At 37.9% G+C, this 25,673-nt stretch overlaps 2 protein-coding genes across 2 annotated transcripts in view; one reads left to right on the forward strand and one right to left on the reverse strand.

Annotated features, from left to right (window-relative positions):
• Positions 1-106, reverse strand: part of LOC123982786 (rho-related GTP-binding protein RhoN-like) — a 27,935-nt gene extending 27,829 nt beyond the window's left edge. The window contains exon 1 of the mRNA XM_046068622.1: positions 1-106. This exon is cut by the window's left edge and continues 218 nt beyond it. The gene's annotated coding sequence lies outside the window, so the exon portion shown is untranslated.
• A 3,711-nt stretch (positions 107-3,817) lies between these two features.
• On the forward strand, positions 3,818-22,448 carry LOC123982787 (synaptic vesicle membrane protein VAT-1 homolog). Its single transcript, XM_046068623.1, has 6 exons — positions 3,818-4,390; positions 11,621-11,828; positions 15,352-15,522; positions 15,658-15,747; positions 16,897-17,135; positions 19,122-22,448. Exons 1-6 carry the CDS (start codon positions 4,007-4,009, stop codon positions 19,311-19,313), a joined length of 1,284 nt encoding a protein of 427 aa, XP_045924579.1. The 5' UTR covers positions 3,818-4,006; the 3' UTR covers positions 19,314-22,448.
• The last annotated feature ends 3,225 nt before the right edge of the window (positions 22,449-25,673 follow it).

The following is a 25,673-nucleotide window of genomic DNA, read 5'->3' on the forward strand; positions in this document are numbered from 1 at the left end:
TATTTCTGTGAAGAAGAAAATCACTTCACATCCAAAACGGACAAAAACTTAAGCACCACAGTCTGATTTAGTTTCGGCTACATACTCTGCGCAATGCTGAGCTCCTCTGCTCCACCAGTGTAGAGAGGCGCACTGACAACACCTGCCAAGGAGTGTCTCTAACAGCTGGTTTCCTGTGATATCTTTCAGAATAAAAGTTTGCGAAGAACTAAACTTTATGTATCAAGATGTATACACCATGGGCGACATGGTAGATTAGGTTTCGCCCAATGCCTGCTATGTTATAAAAAACCTTTTAAACATATATTGAGGTTGCCTGATTGCAACAAAACAATCAATAGCAGAAAGGGTGGTGTGGCATAATAACCAACGCTAACCACAGAGCCAGGATTAAAGATAAAGTGTCTTTAAGATACAGACTAACATGCTTCCAGGATTCAATAACTCTTCAGCTAGGTAGATTAGGTAGATAAGATAAATAACGTAACATTTATGTTGTATGTTATTACTTTGAAACCAAAACCCCAGTAGCCTACTTCCGGTCTTTGTAAATTAATTTAGGCCTACCACTTTTCGTAAGTCATCCTAAATTACAATGAATTTAAAAATGAACACAACAGAGAAAATCTGACATATTTTTAATATAGTGAAACCTTTAAGAAATTCTTGTAAAGTGTAGATCCCAGTGCTTTCATTACGGTCGCACAGTACAATGGGCTAGTCATCAATACTTCGTACATACAATGAGTTTTCCACACTTCGTTTTTCAAGCTGTCAAACTCTCTATACAGTGGACAGCTTTTAAAACTCCGTCATGTGATGTGACCCTGCACAGAATCTTGGATCCTGGCCAACTCATTCAACTAGGACTATTATTCACTTTATTATAGGCTACTGTCACAGACGGTGTAATACAGAGAAAACTGACTCTGCACAGTAGAACTAACGTCATGAAGTATTTTAGCTCCATCTTCTGGACAAACCGAAGTATTTTCCACAAGCTACATTGTAAGTGAAGGTGTAGTATGTCGTTCAGTTGTTTATTTTATTATTTTACTTGATACTTGATACCACACACACAAAGCAAATTATTCAATTCCTTGCCCCTTTCACCTTTTTATTATTAAGTTAAATGTTACTGCAATACTGTGTGTAAAATTAATCAGAACTTATAATTTATATAATAATCTGACTGTAATATTCCTGGCAATGTCAACAATATAATCATATATATAGTGCTGTATTCAAAATGTACTTAAAGTGTCAGAAGAAGAAGTACTCATTATGCAGCAGAATGGCTCCTCAGTCCTGTCCATGGCATAACAGTATACATATTATTGCATTGTACATTTAAGCATAATTTTAATTTGAGGCAGGACTAGATAGTTTAAATACTTTTTGTATATTAAATATTCTTTTGGGTTGTTTAAGTCAAAACAATTCATCATATTTCATTTTGTGTGTAAAATCTTAATCTGCAAAGTAACCAGTGACTTAATGGCAGATAATAGCAGTGGAGTAAAAAGTAAAATATTATACACTGGAGGTGAAGTATAAAGTAGCAGGAAATGGAAATAGTACCTCACCATTGTGCTTAAGTACAGTACTTACGTTTGTAAATGTGGTGAAAAGGTAAATGGTGTCTAGGTTATTATAGCTGGAAGCTTTGAGGTGGTAATGTGGCAGACGGCAGCTGTAATGGGGTATAAAACCTCTGTTCACCAATAAGTGGTCACATTCAAAAACATCCTGAGAGAGAGTAAGAGAGAGAGTAAGAGAGCATATCATATCTGGCTTGAATATGTAAAGGATGTGAGAACACTTAAATTTCCATCAGACGAGAGTTATTTACCTTTTTTTCCCAACAACATGTTTTAGCAGCTGTGTGATGAGTGTGTTTGTGTGTTTACCAGAGTACATATGTATGCAGATGTACTCCTCTCTTTGAGTCTCTGTGACAAATTCCTCTGAACTTGAAGAGGGGTGAAAGAAATTTAAAATGGCAAATTCTGACCTTACATGTGTCTTGATATAAAAAAAAAAAACATTCTCTATCTTTCTCACCATCATCCTTCCACTTCCTGTCTGACAGACTCAACCACCAAAACAAAATGTGAAAGCAGCTTCAGTTGCAGGGTGCAAGAATCTTAATGCACAGACTGTGTGTGGGCACATGTTGGGTGACTGAAACAGGTCACTGCCATTATGAAGGAAAGGACCTTAGCTATAAATATATCACTTGAGTGAGTCCTAACAACAATTTTCCAGGTGTGTCAGACTGTAAAGGCATTAAATACATCAAAATTCAACATACTTTTCTATTAGAATAATGGATTGCAATGTCTGCGATGGACTGGCGACCTGTCCAGGGTGTACCCCGCCTTTCGCCCAATGTCAGCTGGGATAGGCTCCAGCCCCCAGCGAACCTGTACACAGGATAAGCGGTTGACGATGGATGGATGGAATGCAATGTCAGATTACATACTTTTGTGACTCTTATTCTAAAATGAAAGTCTTGTATTTAATTCTTTTTGGGGGAGTGAGGTTTATTTATCATGAATAACAAATAAATGTCACAGACTTAAATGGGCACATAAAGGGGGTAAACCCACCAAAATCCACTAAATACACATTTTATTATATAGAACTTTTTAGACTCTTTAAATTGTTTTCTTATGATGGTAAACAACTGGAAACAATAATAATTTATCAGTATATACCAGATTATCATAATTTTAAATAACCTGTGAGCACTGAGTGGGAGATTAACTATATGCATTTCCTCCAGCAGCTGTGACCTTAAATAATCCCATTTCTTCCTCCCAGTGCTCCAGTGTCCAGGGTTTGAAGCTCCCCGAAACGCTCTGACTCTCATTTGGCCAACAAAACGGATCGGTCAGTTTTTCAGCTACGTCAAGCATCCCACAAACAGGTAGAGACACACCGGAAGTTACAAGATTTGGAATTTAAATAAAATATATTTTTATTATTATTATTATTCTTTTATGTTATAAAATCCCATCTGTGTTGATAATTCCAATATAATGCAGGATACATTTTTGAGTACATCTGTAACTAGACAGAAACACGATCCACACAAGTATGTGAAAATGAAAATGAAAATTGGATCATTGCATTTTCATTTTTACTCAAATAACACACATGTGGAAAAGTATAATGCTCTTGTTGAATTACATTTTCATATTTGCATGATAATTTGAATAAAGTGCCATGAAAACTACCACTGAGTAGGCTAATTCTATGTCAATAAGCCACCTATGTGACATCTAATTTGATGTGAGGCTGACATCTGGTTATGCAGAGTTTATGTGGCAGAATCAGATTAAACATACTAAATAAATCTGATTTCTTAATTATATTATTGTTGAAAAGTAAATACACTAATAATATTAATAATAACTTTATTTGTAGCACTTTTCAATACAGGTGACAAAATGCTTTATAGTCAATGTAAAACATAATCAAGTTGACCTAAAATGAGCTAAAATAAGATAAGGACATACAGTGGTTTATAATAATCAATTTCTAGACACACAAAATCAAAATAAAATAAAATAAAAATTGGCTTCACACAGTAAAAGCTTTTTTGTGTAAAACTAGCCCAGATTTCTGGGGTCAGGATGACCTCATGGCATTACTAAGACTGATATTGCTTATTTTGACAAATCATATCATATTGCAATTAAGTCACAGGCCAAAAGAATTTACGAACTCGCAAGAAGTTGACGTATTTTATTGTGAAAATCCAAACCGGAACTAATGTTTAAAATGTGTCTGACTTGACATTGGTCACTTGTTGAGCGGGGCGCACACACAGGAAACCACGCAGCAATAATCTCATTTTACAAAGGATACGACTGTCTTCGGGGACACCTCTTTTATTTTAACCAGAAATATTTGTTCCTTTTCTAAAAGAAACGCCCAAACAGGCTAAAGTATTGATCTGGACTGAAAACCTAGAGGGGGCGCATCACAAGTGCTTATCATGTCTGGCGAAGAGGCTCCAACTCAGCAACAGCAGCCTGAGCAGGAGAAGAAACCCGACGACCCTCCGCCGGCTCCTTCTGACGCACAGCAGGATCCAGGGAGCAGCCCTGCGGCAGCCCCCGAGAGGCTTCTGTCCTTCCGCGCTCTGGTGCTGACGGGCTACGGGGGCTATGACAAAGTCAAGCTGCAGTTGAAGATGCAGAGCGAGCCGCAGCTCAAGCCGGGAGAGGTCCTGGTGCGCGTCAAGGCGTGCGGGCTGAACTTCGCCGAGCTGCTGGGCAGACAGGGGTTGTACGAGCTGCTGCCCACCCCGCCTGTCACGATGGGGATGGAGGGCTCCGGGGTCATTGAAGCAGTCGGGGAGGATGTGAAGGACAGGAAAGTGAGTAAAAGGCTTGCCGAGTGCACTCACACACCCACAAAATGCCACTATGCACATGAATAATGTCAAAGTCACGCGCTGTAGAGCTACAAAGGATGTGGTGTTGATAGGCTACCTACATCAGCTGAGTTCACCGACAAGTGTTTCTTTAGAGAAAGTGTGAAATCCGCATCCTATTGGTCTTCAGTGGCACATGGGTTCTCCTTACTGGTCAAGAAATGCTAGTAATCTTTTTCAAACACTAAACCAGATTAGTCTCCCCACTTATTTTGTGAAAGTTGTAGAGAAATAGCCTACAGAAAACCTGTAAATTTGCCTTTGATGCCTTTGATGAAAACAACAGCCATTACTTCACTGTTGAAGAAAGTCTATTAAAGATATTATGCTATTGTGCTATTTTTGGTGCATGTAACAGGTTTGCGAAGTGAAAAAGCCCAAAGTCCAGCCCAAAAGGAGTGCCCATCTCCCACAGATCTGCTCTGAACTGCCTGAAAACAGCTCGTTTGTTGTCCAGCCTTCCCTGTCATGCCTGTGACTAACAACACAGCAAAATACGCCTCATAATGCTCGCCTAGCGGCTAGTCCGACACGCCCTCAACAACACCGGTAGAAAAACACACTGAGCTGCAGCACACAGTGACAAGACGTCCGCCTGCTGCCTCCCCTCTCCCTTCCAAACATTAGTTACCCTCCTAAAGTTGTTACTGCGATGTAGAGACAGAGCTCAGTTAAAACTTTATGTCTGAAAGATACATGTGTTACAAATGAATAACTCACAACTATTGTTCCAGTCTATAGCCCCTTTTCCACTGCATGGTACCAGCTCGACTTGACTCACGTTAGTTTGGTTTTCCATTGTGGAAAAGTTGTACCTGTAGGCTACCTGCTTCTAGGTAGCCTACTTTTTTCACCTCCGTCGAGGTTCCAAGCGAGTTGAGTCGTTCCAGGCAACTCGGAACTGGGAAATTTCCGACCTCCAACTAGAAAAACTAACCTAGAACGCCACTTCAAGTCGGATTTCCTACTTGTGAACTCGGAGAAAAAATATGTACCCGGACTTGACGAGTAGCAGCCGAATGACGTCACACAACAATAGCAACTCCCATGGAAGCACACATTGTAAATGGTAAACCATAAACGAAAAGGCAAGTAAAGTATTAAATTAAAATAATACACACTAGTATCAAATAGTAAAACTGTATCATGTAAAATAATGTAGAAATATTTTGTCAATGTTATTAGGTAGCTGGTAGCAAACAATCTCTGAAAGTCATCTCCTCTACCCAAAAGTTATTCAGGAAAATGTTAAAAATGCCTAAACATTTGAAAACTTTATGAAGTATAGGCTAATTTACAACGTTTCTTCTCTTTTAAGGATTACCACTTCAGTTCATTGTTTTCATTAAAACGTCTCTAATTTTAATGAACACCAAGGACAGAGGGTGAAACTGGGTGTACACTTGACAAAGAGTTTGTCACGGTCAGTCGCTGTGGTTGGAAGTCAGAGATTTCAACTTGGACATTTTCCAGTTCCGAACTGTAAAGCGGAGTCTGGAGTCTGGAAAGCGGCAATAAACTGGCCAAAGAAACATAAGTTTGTCACGGTCAGACATGTTTATTGTTTACATTTAGCGTCATGCACCACCATGCAACTGAAAGCTATGAGGTCGGAAGTCGGATATTTCAACTTGGAAATCTCCCAGTTTCGACCGGTCTGGACCGCGGCATAAAATGTGACGTGAAAACACAGCAGACTGCTGATTCGTCACTATTCACTGCATCATTATTGCAGGCACTGGACAGAGGCAGCAACAGAAAGTTTTATATTGTACAATTTTCATACATTATTTCATCACTAAATCCACTTCTGAGAAGTTTTCAGGTGAGAAATCAGCTGTGTAGATTTCCAATATTTACAGTTTCAGGAAAAGTGATGGTGAAACAAAAATGTGCTTGATAGTTTTTGGAATTGAGAAGCTTCGCAAGTGGCAGCGGGGGAAGCCTGCGCCAATCGCGGCCACACCAGTCAGTGGCAGCGAGTTGAGCTGGTACTGGTAATGGAAAAATGGCACAGTTGATAAGCAGGTGAGGGGAACATACAGCTGAACCAAAGCTGTGTTTACCGGCTTCTCACGACCCGCCCTTCTCTGCTTCTGATTGGCTAGTAGCGCATGTGTAACTCCCAACAATGATCATGTAGAGGTAAAATGCATCACTCTATAGCTAAAACTAAGTCTTCAACACACAGGGTGAAAAGAGGAGCTACAGCAATGTGCAGTATGACAAAGAATATAGTGCTTTTTGAAAATGAAAATTCTGGTACAACCTCTAAATAAGATTATGAACCTGAAAATGAGCATAATATGACCTCTTTAATAAGTTCCTGTCATGCCTCAGGTCACAGTGGAAACAAGATTAGATGCATATGTGCTAACACCAAATAATTGATAAAACATAGTTATTTTTATATAAAACTCTCACAATTGCAGGGACCAATACGCTTTGCTAGAAAAAATACCTTTTAACAATTGATTAATTATGAAAAAAATTGCTTAATGCTTTTCTGTGGATTGACTCATTGAATCAATTGTTTCATTTCTGTATCTAACAATGCCATCTATTTAAGGCACTTATATTTTCAAATATCTCAGTGGACCTATATGTTGTATACACAGAATGAGAAAGCAGAACCCCTTGATCAATAACCTCCATCAGTCTAATGCATTCATGTAATGTGGTCTCATTATAAAAAAAAACAGTGAGCAGAGCTTTCTTGCTTCAAAACGTAACATTCTGCATTATGAATGGCAACAGTGTTTGATTTACTGTGTGTCCTTGAAGTGCTTTTACATTCTTCTCTTTGATAAGAGCTTTCCAGAGGTCGACTTTTAATCTGCCAAGTCTGCTGAAAAAGTGCAGAATATTCATATGCTGTGTGTTGTGCCTCCTTTAAAGCCATAAACCGATTCAAGAGCCTTTACTTTGGTTGTTTTTGTGCAATTTCTGCTTTTTGGGGGGGTCTGAATAAAATTAAATCCAGTCAGCTTCAGATCTATTCAAAACCTAAGGTACAAGGTAGATCCTTTTACAACACAGGTTTGTATAACGAGATTAAGTTGTAGTTTCCTTTATTCTAATTACAAAAAGCAAACATTATATACAAAAATGATAAACACTAGATGGGTGGATAAATAACTAGTCATAGAAATAAGTACCTATTCCCTGCAGTTAAAGCACATTTTCCTGAGATACTGCAAGGCTGATCCCAGAGCAGCCAGACGCTAAAGGCTCCACTGGGTATGTGTTCTGCGTTTTTTATAACAGCATATCGAGGATAAAGTCATAGTGAGTCATTGAGAGCCAAAACCTCCACAACCTCTTGTCACAGCTTTTGCATAAACTCTCTAGTGCGATTTGGCACCCCTACTGTTTTAGAGTGTAATTCACCGGACAGCTAAACAAGGAAAAGCTCGACATCTGTCTTGCATCCTTTCAGCTCTTTTAGCTCACGCCAACGAATAAAAGCTAATCCGATATTTACTCTTGTCTGGTCTCTTGCTCGGTCACTCTTTCTTTTTCTCTTCCTTGCTTCCTTTGATGTCTTCTTCGGTCTCCTTGCAGGCAATGCCATGATATCCATACTGAGAATACAGAGCTTTTTCCTTAGAACTTATATTGTATATAGTATATACTTTTTCTTTTTCTTATAGCTAGCTTGCTTAAGAGTTTTGTTGATGTGTTGTGGTGCCTTAAAGCATTGCGCTGTTCTTGCGATAGATGTCCTAGCTGGGATATTACATAGTGCCATAACCAAGTGCTCCGGGTCAAGCAGTAATGACAGAGACGCCATTCACCCTCCTACAAGTCAGCATGCCATCAAAATGAATTTGAAGCTGTTATTTTAAGATAGAAATACTACATTAATTTAATGTTTTTATATGTAAATCTACAACGGATGGCTGTATTCCTCTCAATTCCATCATTTTCAATAATTTCTTATCAATGTTTTCATCCTTCCACTTGGTTAAGGACCTGAATAAGTTTACCTATGATCTGCTATTCTGGCCGACGTTTTCACAAGAAATTAAACATTCAGTGCACCCTAGGCCCAGTTTGTGCCTCTCACTTAATAAGATTTGAGTTACATGCATCAGATCTTTTTCCTAATCCAAACAAAGATGGCAGCCGGAAACCACACATATCTCTTTGCTCAAATTTCACACCTTGAACCAAAATATAAATGTAACAACATTTATATTTGTTCTAATGGAGCAAGGACATATGTGTAGGTATTTCTGGTTGCAGCTACCTGCCTGGGATATACAGTTGCAACTTGAGAAACGGGATAAGAATCTTTTTACCGAGCAAGAGACGGAATATTTTTTTTTATCCTGAAAGGAGTTTGGAAATACTTTCAGAACGGCGTTGAGTCTTGTTAAATGACCCACTTGAGGTTTTCCCAAATAGCGGTAGTCTATACTGAATATTTTCTGGAAAATCAGATTCTTAGCTCTGTGACAGGAATGACACAAACTGGGGCAATGTGCATCCGTACACGCACCTCTGAGCTCATTTGCAAAGGACTTTAGTCAGCTATCGTGACTTGTTTCAAAGAGGATGTGGTACTGCCAGTTGTCGTTCCCACTTATAACTTGATTGTGAACATGACCATATTAAGCGCAAACATGAGACACAATCCATATTTAGCTGCAGTGTGAACAAGGCCTTAAAGTACCCACATGCTTCCTTAATTTACAGGTAGATACTTTTGCATCCCTCTTTCAGTCAGACATGTTTTTTCTAGGCTATTCGTAAGTTGTACACGTGTGTTTTATAGTACTACTGAAGCTCCTCCCTGTCCCTCTGTCAGTATGGAATTTCCCTCCTTCTCCACCTCCAATCCCACCCTCCTCTCCATCCCTGACTCTGTTTTCGGAGAGCAGGAATCCTATAAGGGGAGTGGTGCGTTCCAACATCTCTTCTGTTTTTGGGGAGAAGGAAGGAAGCAGCAAAACACAAGACACACGAGACGTGTAAGAATCTGGGTGGGGCTGCAGTGGGATACACATGTTCACAGAGCAGTAGATAATATCATAAAGGGAACTGTTGTCAGAACGGGGCTGATCCTGTTTTGATCGAGTCGGTCTAGAGCAGCGAGGCTTCTCCAGACGAGGACAGGAGGGTGTGCCTGTTTCATAAGATACTTGGGAAGCAGACAGACCAGACCCCTCAGATTTATCTTGTGACCCTTGGAGGGGTTGGGAACCACTGGACTAAACTACCGAAGTGTATTTACAACTAGCTCCAACTCAAGCTACCACATTAAAATGCTGATGCTTACACACTGGTGCATCAGTAGTAATAATCCAGTAATGTGTAATGTAGTGTAAGTGTCACACTTTACCATAATAGATTTTGTAGTGAAATAAACAGTTTGTTTCCACGCTAACTTCACTGTCACGTCACTTCAAACATTTCAGTTACCTCAGTTCATGTCAGCTGTCCAGGAACTGAGCTCAGCCTTTTTTAGATTGGCTATCATGCGTTTTTTCGTTCATCCAGCATGCGTTTCACAAGACCGTGGGTTGAGAAATTTAATCAACCGAAAAAACAAGCATCTGAGGTGGAAGTTAAAGCATAAGAACTGCAGCTGTTGGAGTTATCTCACTACAACAGACATGTGCAAAATGTGTTTGTGTGTAAATATTTGTGTGTGTCATTTGTGTATTGTCATGGGTTTGTGTGCATCAGGAAGTGGGTGTGGCTCAGAGCTCTTGAGGCTCTTTTAACAGGAAGCAGTGCAGCATTTACAATCAGATCAGACTTCTTTCCTGTGCCCTTCACTTTTTTGGCTTTTTTCGCAACTCTCACATCTGTGTGGAAGCAAGCAACACACAACATTTCCAATAAGCCCCCTTCTCTGAGCTCATATGAACAGGAGGTTTGATGTAATCTTGTTAAAAATACATGGACCGTGTTTGAGTCATGCGTGAGGAAGCCATGTCTCCAGAAATACATTTCTGGACTAAAGACTTAAAAAGATAAATTTAAAATAAAAAAAACTAAATAAAAGCCAAAAAGACTGAGTGCATTTAATTAATACAATTTAATCTCACAGCTTGCCTTTAGAAATAATCCATTTTCAATATGCATGTTTGACCTGAAACAATCAGTCAGTCAAAGGAAAATTAATCTTCTCAGTCATTTTTGAAGCAAAAATGAAAAATATTTGCAGGTTCCAGCTTCTCAAATGTTTAAAATGTTGCTCAGTGTTCAATGTTGTCCACTTGGCAATTTTAAAGGGCATTTAATAGATATATAACAATCAGTCAAGAAATTATTCATCGATAATGAAAATAATAATTTATTGCAGCCATAATTTCAGTATGTAATGAACCTATTAAACATTTGAGTTTAGTTGCCTGCCAAATATCACAAGGTTACTACTGTAAAATCCTTCCTTCGTATGGATGAATGTGTATGTTGGCAGAGCACTAGTGTAGTAACTGGCCCTCATGTCATTCAACAGCAAGCATACATCAGACTGCCTGCTTGACCTAAATTTTTCCCATTTGACTGGATGCACAAGACAAGGGCAACATGGCAGTGGCACAAGAAATTGAGCTCATGGAAGAGGCAGTTACTTCTCTCTTTCATGTTTACACAACATCTGTTTTATACTCTTCCCTTCGCAGTCTTGAAGAGTCAGTTGAAATCATGTTTTCACATTACCTCTAATGGCCATGCAGCTATTTTTGGTTTTATTTGTCCAGGTTTTGAGATATCTGTCTGAGATTTTTCCCTCCATCCTAGTACAACAGAGGTGATGGGAATTTTAATTTTATCTTTTCAACTGAAGAAATAGTAGAATAGAAATTGTGGATTATCCATCTAGCAAGGCTGAAGACTGTTTAAATATACTTTTTTCAATATTGCGAACACCACAAATAAAATTCCATTTGACCTCCACTGTGCTGGAGTGAAGACAGACATCTCACAGACAGATAGAAAACTCTCTGTGTGGCTAGATACCATAGAAGTAAGTGAGAAAATGTGTTTTACATATTTGCTGTTAAGGTGATGTCAAGAACTTAAGGACTTTAGGAAATAAATGTTGTGTTTTAGTTGGACAAACACATCATGACCACCAAGATCCTCTCAGTAACTTGGTAGCCCCCCCCCCCCCAACACTCACACACACACTACCTCTCTTCCTCTGTCCTCCCTCAGGTCGGGGATCGTGTCATCGTGATTAGCCGCAGTGGCATGTGGCAGGAAGTGGTTGTGGTGACCGCTAACCACACCTTTCCCATGGCCGAGCAGATGAGCTTTGAGGAAGGGGCTGCTCTTCCTATTAACTACATGACGGCCTACATGATGCTGTTTGAGATGGCAAATTTGAGGCCGGGCAAGAGCGTTCTTATCCACATGGCAGCAGGTAAGACACATACAATGCAGGCTGAAAACCTAATGCACTAAGCTGCATCAGTGATCAAATGCCCTTTCCCTAGGTGTTGTTTGAAAATATGACAGTATAATAATGAGACTCTCTCAAGTCGGTGAAATCTAACAAGTTAAACATGTCTCCAGTTTTGCTTCTGCTCACTTTTGCCTTCTTTGCTTTTGTCCCCTTGTCACTTCTAAAGAGTGTTTTTTTATGTGGCAAAGCATCTAAAGTGTTGCTTTTTTCCCCATAGGTTTTTGAAGAATCAGTGCCATTTAGTGCTGAAACCATTAACCAATTAATCAAATAGAAAAATGTTATGTGAGGAATAGGATTTGCCACTTTTTCTGTCTTATATCATTGAATTATCATTTAATTGAATATCTTTTCATTTCTGGCTGTTTGTTGGACTAAACAAGCAATGTGAAGACCTTAGGCTAATTGAAATTGGGATGGACATTTTTCTGTGTTTTTCATATATCAAACAATTAATAGGTTAAAAAAATACATCCACAGATCAATCAATAATGAAAATAATTGCTAGTCACAGCCCTGTATTTATAATTTAAATGACTTATTAATCAAAACTGTAATTTTTAACACAATTCATCTCCTCAAACTAGATCAGTGATCTCCACCATGTTGTACGGTCGGATAGACACTCTCCCCGGTTATTTAATTGTGAAGTATCTCCCCTTGTCTCCTCGGTAACCTGTGAAGAGTCACACAGCTTGTTCAGTCCAGGTCACTAATCACTTCTCTGAATGCAGTCGCATTTCAAGAATTATCAACCGAGAGACCAAAAGGTCATAGGTGAAGGTATTGTGTGTGTGTGTGTGTGTGTGTGTGTGTTTTATTCATAGAATGACAAACAGGATCATTATCAGGCATGGTTGCTTTGGCAACACCTGACATTGCAATAAGGGACTCCAACACTGTAACAAGCAATTATGTCTTGTTTATTGTAGAGGATTGACTGTCCAGTAGTATTGCAAAATTACAGCAGGATGGAAATAATTGATATCCACTTTTAAAAGGCCCTTCTTATTATGAGTGATGGGCTCCAATGTAGATATGTATGTGTGTGTGTATATATTTAATCAACATCCTTTACCTTTTTAAAAAGTCACTGGTTCTTCGTGTCATCTCTAGCTTTTGTTTGTCTGAATTCAAGATGCTGCGGTAACTCAGATAGCTCATTATTTGTCAACCACTCTGGAGTCTAAGTGGTCAGTTACTGTCAGCATCCACCATCGCGGTCTAGTGCTCTCTTGCATCCCCCCTTTCAGAGGCTATGTTTCAGTGTTGAGTGGGCGGGTGTCTGTCAGCTGACCTGTATGAATCAGACACATGAGGCAAGGGTGAAGAAAAGGGCAGGAAGGATTACTGGTGAGCCTGCAGCCAACATTACGGAGAACCTTTCACTGTTAAACAGTACAATGCCATAGAGACCAGAAAGCACCGCTATTTCAGCGGTTTGTTCTTTGGTCTTCCAAGCTTTCAACCACCCTGAAATCACATCACCAGCCACTGTAGACGTGAGTGTAATGCCACTACTCAATCCGTCAAACCACAGGAAGTCTTTTCTACCAGAAACTATAAAACTGAATAACTACCCCCCACCCCACCCTTTGCATGAGGAACAGCTGAAATCAATATCATGTGCAATATTACTTTTCAATATCATTGCCAATGCTACTTTTCAATTTTAGTTAACTTATTTAAATGTATCTTACTTTTCTTGTTTGTTTTTTTTAAATTAGGGACTGGTGTTAGAGTTTTGCTCGTTATACTTTATAGTTACTACTCTTCTGTTCTTATGTTATTGTAATATAGAGCAATCTCTGGCTAGGGTCAATTGATAGCAATAATTATCACGATAAATGTCAAATCATTATTTCTTTCAAATTTAAAGCCAGATTTTTTTTTAAACAAATATGCATGAGTAAAATTAAGTAAAATCTTTTTTTAATCCTGTTTCCTCAACAACATAAATATCTTAATAGAAAAATTAAGTGCTAATTTGTTCATGATTCAACTGAATTAAATCATACTTTTATTGAACATTTGTTATTGCTATTGTTATTGATGAAAATTACAATTATCATTATTGTTTTATTGCCCAGCCCTATCTCTGGCACAAGAATTTCCTTTGGGATTAATGAAGTTCTATCTTTTTATATCTTACTGAATGAATCTGACCACAATCCCACCACTTTTAAAGTTGAATCTATTGTACAGGTTAACACCTTAAAATCCAGTTCTCCCTTATTCATTTCTAAATAAGAATAGCTCAAATGTTGAAAAACCATTGTATTATGACTGTCTGACAGTAACACATGCACTATATATTCTGTATCAGCTTGTTCCAACACTAAATTAGTGAGTGATTTGAGATTTCTCATGGCTGCCATTCCTTCAAATTGAAATATTTGTATTGTATGTGCATCATTTTATTCATATTTCCCCAAATTCAAGTGGACGTAACATCTTTAGAAAGTTTGGTGTCTCCACTCAAATTTTAAAGAAAATTCTGTGGGTTTTGAGTGATGCTTTGCTGCACAGCATGAGTTTTGAATGACTGAGGCACTGGTGGGGTTCAGCACTGGTGGGGTTCAGCACTGGCATTTCACAGGTTTTAGTGCAAAGTCTGACAAGGGTTTCACCTGCACCCCAACTGCAATCCACAAATATCACTATCGGAAGACATTTCAATCACAAATAATCTGGTAAAAATGGATCAAAACACTGACTGTTTCTTAAAAAAATCTAATTTGTGGGTGAGTTGATGTGCAGTCACTACAGATACTGTTGTCACAACACTGACTGTTGCATGTATAGCCTTGCATGTATAGTGATATGTGCATAACTATACTCCTTTATGGTTTGTATGTCAGTTTTTTACAAAAGGACATGACAAAAAACTGTATTAAAAATAACAGTCTCCAGTCAAATCTGGATGCATCTTTTGGTGTTTGTGTAGTTGTGGCAGATCACCTGTTCATAGCTTATGTCTGACCTGTTGAACAGCATAGTAATGGAAATTGAAACCTTTGTCTTCAAGATCATTTTAGAAGAAATCTGAGTTGCGTTAAAGTCTGGATTTAGATAACAAAATAGTGTAACGATTAATAATATTTTTACAAATCTGCAAAACCCACATAATTTTTGACAATAAAAAATATGGTTATATTCACTATATTCCACACCAACAGCAAAACAAACACGTCCTTGGTGCTGGTATCATGAGTGATATTAGATCCTCTCTAGTATTTATTAGGTGCTTAGTAAAGCACATATGAGTCAGCCAGGAAGTAGCTTTGTTCGCTGATTCTGTCTATTAGGTCAGCACTGTGCTAACACAGAACTTACAGCCATTCATTGTTTGATGATTAAATCTCTGACTGTTTCAGAGAGGGATCACATGTAGGTTGAAAAGCTTTATTCTGAAAAGTGAAACACCCGCAGTTGCCACTATTCTCATTTCTCTCTGTGTTGCTTCTCTACACATCTCCAGGTGGCGTTGGTGTTGCTGCTACCCAGCTGTGTCAGACGGTGCCAGATGTGACCATTTTTGGCACGGCATCAGCCTCCAAACACGAGACCATTGCCCAAGGCGGGGTTACTCACCCAATCGACTACCGCACCAAAGACTACGCGGAAGAAATACGCAACATCAGCCCCAAGGGTGAGAAAACACTCACACATAGAACACTAATCTTTGCTATATATAGTATTTCAGTGTCTTTTTTGAATATCAAAAGCTTTTTATCTTTATTTTTCTGTCCCATCCTATCCCTCTTTTTATTCTGTTTCTCTGCAGGAGTGGACATTGTCCTTGACCCACTTGGCGGTTCAGACACCCAAAAAGGATTTAGTTTGTTAAAACCTCTGGGCACACTTATAGTCTTTGGTAAGACATTTGGAAAGAGAAAAACAAGTTTTAATGCATTTGTTGAATCTGCCTTAATGTATGAATTACTTAACTCTTAATTGTAATGATGCTGATTTGCATCTTTTTATCAATGTGAATGTTCTTGAAAGGTAGCTAACAGGTAGGAAAATACATTCATTCAAGTAAAAATGTAAGATATTGTACTTTACATGAATGTTTCCATTTCATGCTACTGTATACTTCTGCTCCACAACAGTGCAGAGGGAAATGGAGACCAGTTACAACAGTGAAATTCTACTTATACATTAATGGATCAGTAATAATAATATACTGTAATAGGTACTTAAATAGCACATCTGTAGGGGCCTTTTTTCCCCCACTATGATTACTTTTACATTTGATACTTTAACTACATTTTGCCAATAATACTTGTGTACTATTAATATTTATGGTCAAAAATGTTTTCCAGATAAAAAGAAAATTCATATTATTTGATATTGATAATTATCACGATAAATTTCAAATGATTATTTGTGAACTTTGCTCCTGAGTAAAAGTTGAAGAAACCAGATGGTAAATTGTGGTTTTAAAGTATTCTTTATGGTCAGAACATGACAAACACTCCTCAACAAAATAAATATCTTAATAGAAAAATTAAGTGCAAATCCATTCATGATTCTAATTAACTAAACAACATTTATTGAACATTTATTGAGGAAAATTTTAGGATCTAAAAACTTTCCTCATCACTGGCAGACAATCAGATACTTGGTGTGAGGTTAGACATAGTAGCCTACAACTCTCACACCTCCCAAAGAAATCTCATTTGAAATTAAAAAGGGAACAATATTATTCCACTGGAAAGAAAAGTGTGAATTATGGTTTTTCCTTTCTCTTTGTGAGGTCAAATTGGAATTCATTGGTTGCAATTTGATTTACATCTGTCGGTGCACAATGATTTCTTGTATACTAACTAAAAATATCATGAAAATAAGTAGATAGTACACACTGTTATAAGTATACTCAAAAAAACTAAATCCTGGTGCAAAAATTTAATTGGGACACAGCTGAAAGACATCTTCATCATCTAATTTTCTACAAGACAGCTATTTAAAATAAATTATTTTCTGCATGATTTTTAATCTATTCCTTTGTCTGTTATTCTAGGTGCGGCCAATTGTGTGACAGGCCAGAAGAAGAACCTATTGGCCATGGCAAAGACTTGGTACAACCAGCTCTCTCTCACTATGCTGAAACTGAAGCAGGCCAACAAGGGCATCTGTGGCTTCCACCTCGGCTACATCAATGATGACGAGCTCCTGAGCAGGACTATGTACAAGCTGCTGGAGCTCTACAGGCAGGGAAAGATCAAGCCCCGCATTGACTCATGCCATCACTTTGAGGAGGTACGTTTGATCATGTTTTAAATAAAATGTGAAAGATTTACTGCTTTTTAAGGCATGCATGATTGCACTGTTTGGGCTGAGGTGAAACAGCATCTGACTCCACTGCTCTTTGCTGTTCTTGTCAATTAAAGGCAAACAAAATATCTTTAAAAATAAAAATAAATAAACTTTTAGTGTCATAGTGTATCATATAGTGTAATCACTTGAATTAGATGAAAAGATTGATACCCCTCTCATGTCTGTAAGCTAGGCTACAGACAGAACATGGTTAGCTTAGCCTAGCATAGAGACTGGAAACAAGGGGACAAAGCTTGCCTAGATCTGTCCAAAGGTAAAAATCCATCTTTCTATCACTCTAAAAAATTCACTATTAAACATGTTATATCTCCTTTGTTTAACCTGTAAAAAAACAAAGTGAAAAAAATGATAATTCACCATTTTATGGTGGATTATCTAGCAGAGTATTTCTTGGCAGGATGCAGCAGCTTCTGGAGTCTCCCTGCAACTGTCCCTTGCCAAGAAATAGTCTGACACATAAGCGAACCCCCCCATAAAACAACGTGTTGTTTTTATACTTTGGTTTTTGCACAGATTAAGCAAAGGAAAAATAACATATTACTTAGTAAGCTTTAAATGTGCTTGCAGGCAGATTTAGTTAACTTTGGACAAAGCCAGACTAGCGGTTTCCTCCTGTTTTCAGTCGTTATACTAAACTAAGCTAACCAGCTTCTGGCTCAAGCTACATATTTATCGTTCAGACATGAGAGTGGAATTGATCTTTTCATCTAACCCTTGGCAAGAAAGTGAATAAGAGTATTTCCCAACATGTCAAACTATTTCTTTAAGGTTTTGAGTTTTAAAAAGTACTTAATCTCAGCTGCAGGTATTCAGACGTGATGAGTGTACATCCACTGTGGGACTACAGCCCCCCTACAGCCCTTCTTGTGCGTCCTCCTCACTCTGTGTACGGTAGATGAGGAAACTGCCATTCCCTCATCAGATTAGTTTGCGCTTAAGGTCCGTTGCTAGGTGACATCCACTACTTATGGGGGATATCTTTGTTTTGAGTTTCTCTGGCTGGCTTCAGGGACAAGCAGGAGTGTGATGCAAGACAATCCTGGCTGTGTTGCAAGCCGGAAACAGACAATAGCTTAGGCAGGAAATAATACCAATGGCAGATGGCAGCGATACATAGCATAGAAACCCATTGACATTAATCTTCCTTCTCATTTTGACCAGTATTAGCGTGTGCTCCTATAGGCACACAAAAATTGCCCCATTAATATAGTCTTTAGGAGATTATCTTTTATTTACCAAGAAAACAAATTCTGGTCATGCTGCTGTTTTTGATGGATTTGATTTATTTATGGTCAACAAGACACATAAAATCCAAGGGATAACACATATTTCCACCATGATCCTAAGATTTTAAAAAGCAAGACAGAAAAAAAAAATTTAAAGCACTAATGACATCACACTCAATTAGATAGTTTGTTATTGCTGTATTTTAGCATTTTGAAACAGATGTTTTTGAGTTAAGGAACCTGTTTTTGTTCATACTTTTCTTAAAGCTAAGTGTTTTAGCGCCTTTTAGCTAATTTTGGGGGTTTTACATCCCACAACAGAGCTAAAAAGAGAGTGAATATTAGACTTATTTTCATCAGGTGGACACAAACACAACCATCTCTGCTCAATGTAAAAAGAAGCAACCGTTAAAGTTATAAACAATTTTATTTACCGCTTGTGTTGTGCTTCCCCCAAGTGGCTTAAAAATAAATAAATGCAGGTTTAAGCGTTTAGTGTGACACCTTCGACATGCCCATTAAAATTGTAATATTCTGTTGTTGCTGACTAAGAAAACTTCAGGGTTTTAGTGACGCACTTCATCAGAGATTTTTGGAGACGTTCGAATGACACCTGCACTATATTTTAGGAAGAAAAAGATTACCTATTGTGCACATCTGTTCTACTCCTGTCTTTTCTCAGGTGGCGGATGCCATGAGGCGCATGCACGAACGCCTAAACATCGGGAAAGTCATCCTTCTTCCTGAAGCTAAGAAGGAGGAAGAGAAGCCAAAGTCCGACCCTGAGCCGGTAGAAAATGTGGAAAAAACTAAAGCTGCCGCCAACGAGAAGAAAGAAGAAGCTACAGAGGAACTTAAAGCAGAGAAAGATTGAGTAAGAGTGTTTATTTGAATGATATTTTCATGCACTTCCTCAGTAAGTTCCCTGTTGTTAAATTGTCAAAAAAAGGAAAGAAAAGCAAGATGCCGTGAATTCTTTGACTGTGTCAATATTTACAAATGTTTATGAAGGTTTTGTTTTCCAATATGTCTATAGTGTAGCGTCTATGTTGGGATACTTGTGATTTAAATAAAAATAAACTGTATTCTGTCACATTATGTGAGGAATAATGTATTCTGATTACAGATGGTTGTTAAAAATGACATAGCGAAGGGGTATCTTAGGGTCCCCATGACAACAGCTCAACAACAGCTCATAATATTTGTAATGATAGCAAACCAAGGCCAGTATAGCTTTGTAGAAGCTAAAAGTAATGCATCAGATTGGTCAACACACCATGTCATGATTTAGATTACCCATCATGCATTTTAGCCAACATTATATATACTTAATTATATTGCAGCATGCAAAAGGAAAGCCTATATCAGAAATTTTCCCTGCAACTATTTGGGATATTATATTGTTATTCTTATTATTATATTATTATTAAAAATTAGTTAAAGATGGATATAGTAACTTTTTCAAGTGAGGACCATCTGTAGAGGTGCTATAAAATGTTATTCAGTGATACGCTTCATTTGTGTATGCTTTTTCCAAAACAAAGAACACAAAGGTTGAGCTAAATGAAACATTTCCATAAAAATGTTACTGGCAAGTTTATACATTAAAAATCAGTTTTATTCTTTCTTTGTTTTGTTATTCAGAATGTTTATATTTCACAGCTCTATTAATTTATTTGGGAGCTGATGTGAGGCAGTTATTTTCTATTGTAAGAATAAGAGCATAATTGCGTAATTTGTAGAATTTTTATGCATTTAGGATAAAAAAGTACTCTGAGCTGCTTCATACAAACCGGCCATGGTTCTGTCTGAAAAAGATCTGTCTACAAACTAACCTGAAATTAATTTCCCAGAATTTTGTCTTTTTTAGTTTCAGGCATCATAGCTCAAATCAAAGTGATTTGAATGTAATCAGAATACATTACTGCATTTTGGTATTTCCTTGTTATAGATTATTAATTTGATGAAGTAATCCAAGCCTGTTTCATCAGTAAATATAAGTGTAGTGATCTTTAGTCAGGTTTCATGCATTGTGATGCACTACTCAAATTTAAGTGTAATTACGAGACGGAAGTGTGTTTGCACATCCTCTCCTCTTTGATGAATGTTGTTAGACCATTGTCTCTCTTTGGAAAGCCCAGGTCAGTATTGTATTGTAGTTGTAATTGTTGTATTTTTCTTGCATATCCGTGCCAACTTTCACCACTGCCATCAAGCCAACTGTGAATAACAATTAGCGGGACTTCCCTGCCTTGGCAATTACTCGTAGGTTTTCTTCCAAACAATGTCATGCTGAACTTGAGCTGAAACTGTTTGGCAAGCCATGTGGCGGCTGGTTTTCTCGCCTCGATTTTTGTCCTATGATTTAGCTGCTTTCTTAATTCCTACATTGCCTCTTCAAAATTAAAGTGATTAGTGCCAGGTTTACAGAGCATACAGAGAGTAAGTGTCTTAGTGATCCTTCCTGTATATACAGGGAGTAGGTTAAAAAGTTTTGAAGAAAAAATCATTTTATTAAGCTTCAGTCTTCTCCACAGTAATCGTTTTATGTTTTTTTTTAAATGTATTGTTGACTGGATGACCTTAAATAATGGAGTTTGGGGTCAGTAATTCATAATGTTTTGTCCAGCTGTGGGTTAAATTCAGTGCTGTGACACAGAAGACGCTACCAAAGCAAAAGGGAAAGTTTTCCCTCCCTCCACACCAGAGCACATTCCTCTCCCCACCCTCTCAGTCCTGCTTTCTGTCTCTCTCTGAAGCTGAACTCTCTCAAAACACCCTCCTTCTCCAGCATACATTGTTTTGATCTCTTAAAAAGCACTTGTAACAAAAGTAATGCTTTATGTTATTTAGATTAGTGACATGCTTTTATTTCTTTTGGCCACTTGGACAAGTATTGGCCAGGTTTCTATCTCCTAGTATGATGTAAGTTCTGATGTGGATTGTGAGTGGGAACTGGAGTTGTCTCATTGTGATTATGTGAAGTTCATCTTGTTACAAAACATCCTGTGGGAGAGTTTTAACTCTTTCGAAATTTGTTTTGGGTGTTTCTGTACTTATTTGTGAACCCACAAGCCTTATGTTTGCCTGCATGGTTGATGGAAATGTTACCAACATTGAGTTTCAATTTAACCACTGACCCAAATAGAGGATTTTGACAAATGAGTATGTTGACAAGTAAGCAGATTGTTCTCCAGATTTGAAAGAGCAATTGGTGAAGATAAAACATGTAAAAACATATTGGAGCCTGCCAATTCTTCTTGCAAATATGTCTGTAATGCTAAAAGATTTGCAGATTGCAGTGACTTCCAGAGAACATAGCAACAATACAACATTGTGCTTTGTAACCACTGACCTTCAAAAATGGTTGTCTAAAATGTGAGGAGTGTCATGTTTCTCATAATGATCTGACAGCAGTAAACTGATACAGTATTCATGCAGCCAGGGACATCTAGTGGTCAGTGAAGAATTGTGCCTTTGACAAAATAATACTAAATACTTTCTACAATGTTCCCTATGAACAAAATGTACTGTAGCCTTGTCAAATGTAAAACATCATGAAATAAGCTCGTTTACAGACACAAAAAGCTGAATAGAATTCCATACTAATTTCAAATGAACCTCCTCAGTTGGACAAATGTTTTATACATCAAAATAAGACATTACATTTTTTTTAATGGGGTCAGAGTCCTACACGTAAAAAGAAAACCTTAAGCCATGTTAACACCATTCAAAACAATCACAGCCCATTCTGCTCTCAGAACATTCTGAGCTTATTCAAGCACACTTTATCCCCCATTCACGCTAAACATATGTACAATAACCATAATTTGCAACATTATAAATCTGATTATGACTAGTCTTTGTGCTGTTACTTAAAGATTTAATGTGTTATTATATTCATGATGGTGATGGAACAACACTGCCTTTTTCATTTTTATACCCTACACACTTTTATGCCTTTTGTGTTATGGCACTCAACCTGTATGTTAATAAAGTGTTATCACAATGTTCCTCTAAGCTTGTGAATTACTAAACTGATAAAAGGGACCTGTTAAAGGGATAGTTTGGGTATTTTGTAGTAAGGCTGTGAGGTACCTGCAGTAAATGGCCACCAGCTTGACCTCAGTTGGTAGGGAAGCAGATCAATGGCCTGATGTGGATGGGGCAGCAGAAAACAGTGCACAGCACATTTGGTCTTATGTGTAGGAATACAAAAGTTACATGTTAGTACAAAGAAACTGTCCGACACTTAAACTGATTTTTTTTAGTTTTAGGTGGGCCTTTTATATGTGGCTAAAATGTTTTTCTGCTGCCTCTGCCCATTGCTCTGCATCCCTGGGTAGCCAAAAACACTTAAAATGCCCAAACTATTCCTTTAAATTTACGCCTAAGACTGGGTCTAGTCTAATCAACCTAAACGAAACCAAGAAAACAAACCAAAGGTGTGACCATACTGTAGTTAGTTACATTTAAATGTGCCATTTGTAGTATATTTTATAATTCTTTGTTTGGCAGCCAGCAGGGGTCCTCATCTGATAATGTTTGAGGAGACACTGACAGCTGCTCAACAAACTAATGGACCATGCCAGTGTTTTTGCAAGTTATAAATCATTTACTAAACATCACTTAGTTTGTTACCATTTTACCAACACAACTAGCTATCAACATTATCTTTTGACCTGTTAATAAAACTGGTTTGGATTGCAGGTTATTGGCCTTACATTGTCCATCCAACCATCCATCCATCGTCAACCACTTATCCTGCGTACAGGGTCGCTGGGGGCTGGAGCCAATCCCAGTTGACATCGGGTGAAAGGCGATGTACACCCTTTTATTTAGGTTTTGTATATATAACAGTGTCTGTGTTGCCACTGTCAGTACATAAGAACCAGGTCTGGCCCATTCTGAGAAAATGGAGGCTCTTTGGCTTCACATCTGATTTCAACATGTCTGCTTAGGTCAAGCATCTCTGATTCAGCTTCCTGTTCTTCTGTCCAAGAAACCAAAACATGTGAGGAAGTTCCTATGATCATGGGTGACTGATGTGGAATTTGGTGACCCGTGCTCTATTTTTCAAACATGTTTTCAGCTAACCCAACATTTATTTGTGAATTCTCACGCAGCTAATTTGGTTATTTGAACGCATTTTGAGGGTTGATATATTCATCATGGATGAGGCTGATTGATTTGTAACAGATGTCATGAAGTAGGTGTGTTGAGAACCCACCCAGCATGAACTGGGGCAAAATATTTGGGGGCATCTGGATCTCTTTTTACATATCTTCCGGCGTTGTTATTGGTGTTACATTAATTAAATCAGTTTTAGTGTCCAAATGACAGATTCTCATATTAATGTCAAATTAAAAGGAATTAAAAATCTTTTAGTTGAGTTTATAACTTTTTGCTCAGTTTCTGAAACTACTTTTGATTTGGTTCATTTTTGGTGTAAAAACTTTTATACTGTTGTAGGCTTATATGTTGTTGTTTTTTATATTTTTATTGCAGGTTATTATTGGGTACAGTCCACATTGGAACATAAAACATAACAGCGGCATAAAATCTTGAATGCATCAATGGTTGAGGTAAATAAAGAGCAATCCTCATGCTAGAAAACTAGAGAACAAACTAAGGGAACAAAACTAGAAGAACAAAAAGAGAGTATTTAAAAATTAGATAAATAAACACATATAAAACTACTACATTAACAGGATTAATTTTGTCAGTTGTTTATCCTACGCCCTCACCCTCCCTCAGACCTCTTTTCACTGACTCTAATTCTTTTATTAGGAAAATTGAATTGGGATATTACACTATTACACTCTGTTATCCACGTTTGAGGAACGAGGCCCAGTATTTTTGTCTGAACATGTTAGTGTTTAGTGTTTTTTTAAGAAGGACAATTTAAATGCCATAAACGCCTAAGAAATCCAGGGTTAACTATTTCTCTTTTTAGCACTTTTCAAAACATTAAACATTTTTTGTTATTATAGGTGCCATTTCAGATTGCTGTTCTACAAAGGATCACATTGATAAAGTGCAGGAAAGAATTAGATTATCATAAATGCAACTCAGTTTTCTTGCATTTGGAAAGATTGTCACAAGATAAATTAATATCCTTATTTAAAGTCTGTAGTATTGCAAACACTATGTGCAAAGGTCAAAAGTAGATTGTAATACATTGCAACAGTGTACTTCTACAGCATACATGTAAAGTACCATACATGTGACTCAAACATCAATTTCAGCCTTTTTATATACAATCTATAGTTTCATTTACATTTTTATCCAAAGCAACTTACAATTGCTATATATCTCAGAGGTCGCACACCTCTGAAACAACTAGGCATTAATTGTCTAGCTCAGATACACATTGGTGTCTTAGTGGATTCAAACCCGGGTGTCTCACACCAAAGGGTTTGTGTCTTATCCATCACCCCATCATCCCATCATCCCATCACCACCCCTTTCTGTGTACAACTCAAAAGGGGCTGAGCCATGGTCAGTGGAAAGTCTCCCAGCTGGTACTCCTGAAACATTAATGGGTGCTCTGCCTCCAATACCAGTGTGATCAACATGATGGCAGCTAGAGTTACTGTTTAAATTAAGATGCAGGCAGACAAAAAGTTGTACATTATAAGAAGCACTCACATACAAGTCCTCTGCAGTCCAATCAAAAGCCATAAAAGATGAGGGGTACTGAACATAACATGAGTTGAGAGGCTGCGATGTTCTGATTCAGTAATAGCGTAATGCTTGTTATCCCCTTTCTCTATCAGCATAGTATGTAACTCATGTCACTTATCTTACTAAGAGGTTGTCCAGCCCTTTGTACAGCAGATACTTAACACACGGTTGGGAAATTAGTGGATTACCCTTGGCTGTCTGCCAAAGAGTATTACACTTGTAGCTGCAGCTGAATTAGGCCAACAGAAATGACTCAATTTATTTTTAGACGGACATTCCACCACACGGCAAAGTGACATACAGAACTAAAACACGTGTCTCTACCACAGTGTAACACTCCAGACACACATGGAATCATGGCGTTGCATTTACTCTCTTTTTTCTTATCACCTGTATTGTTGGTGTTCTTCCTGGATCATGTGGTTGTTTTTACAAAGGTCCAGTTTGAATATCCACAGGCTGTGACTGCCCTCTTCAGGTGTGCTCATTCTCTTGGGCTTGGGCACTTGTTGGTATGTTGTCAACACAGTGGTGCAGGGTTCTAATT

Source organism: Micropterus dolomieu, linkage group LG14 (assembly GCF_021292245.1).
Source record: "Micropterus dolomieu isolate WLL.071019.BEF.003 ecotype Adirondacks linkage group LG14, ASM2129224v1, whole genome shotgun sequence".
Classification (NCBI taxonomy): domain Eukaryota; kingdom Metazoa; phylum Chordata; class Actinopteri; order Centrarchiformes; family Centrarchidae; genus Micropterus; species Micropterus dolomieu.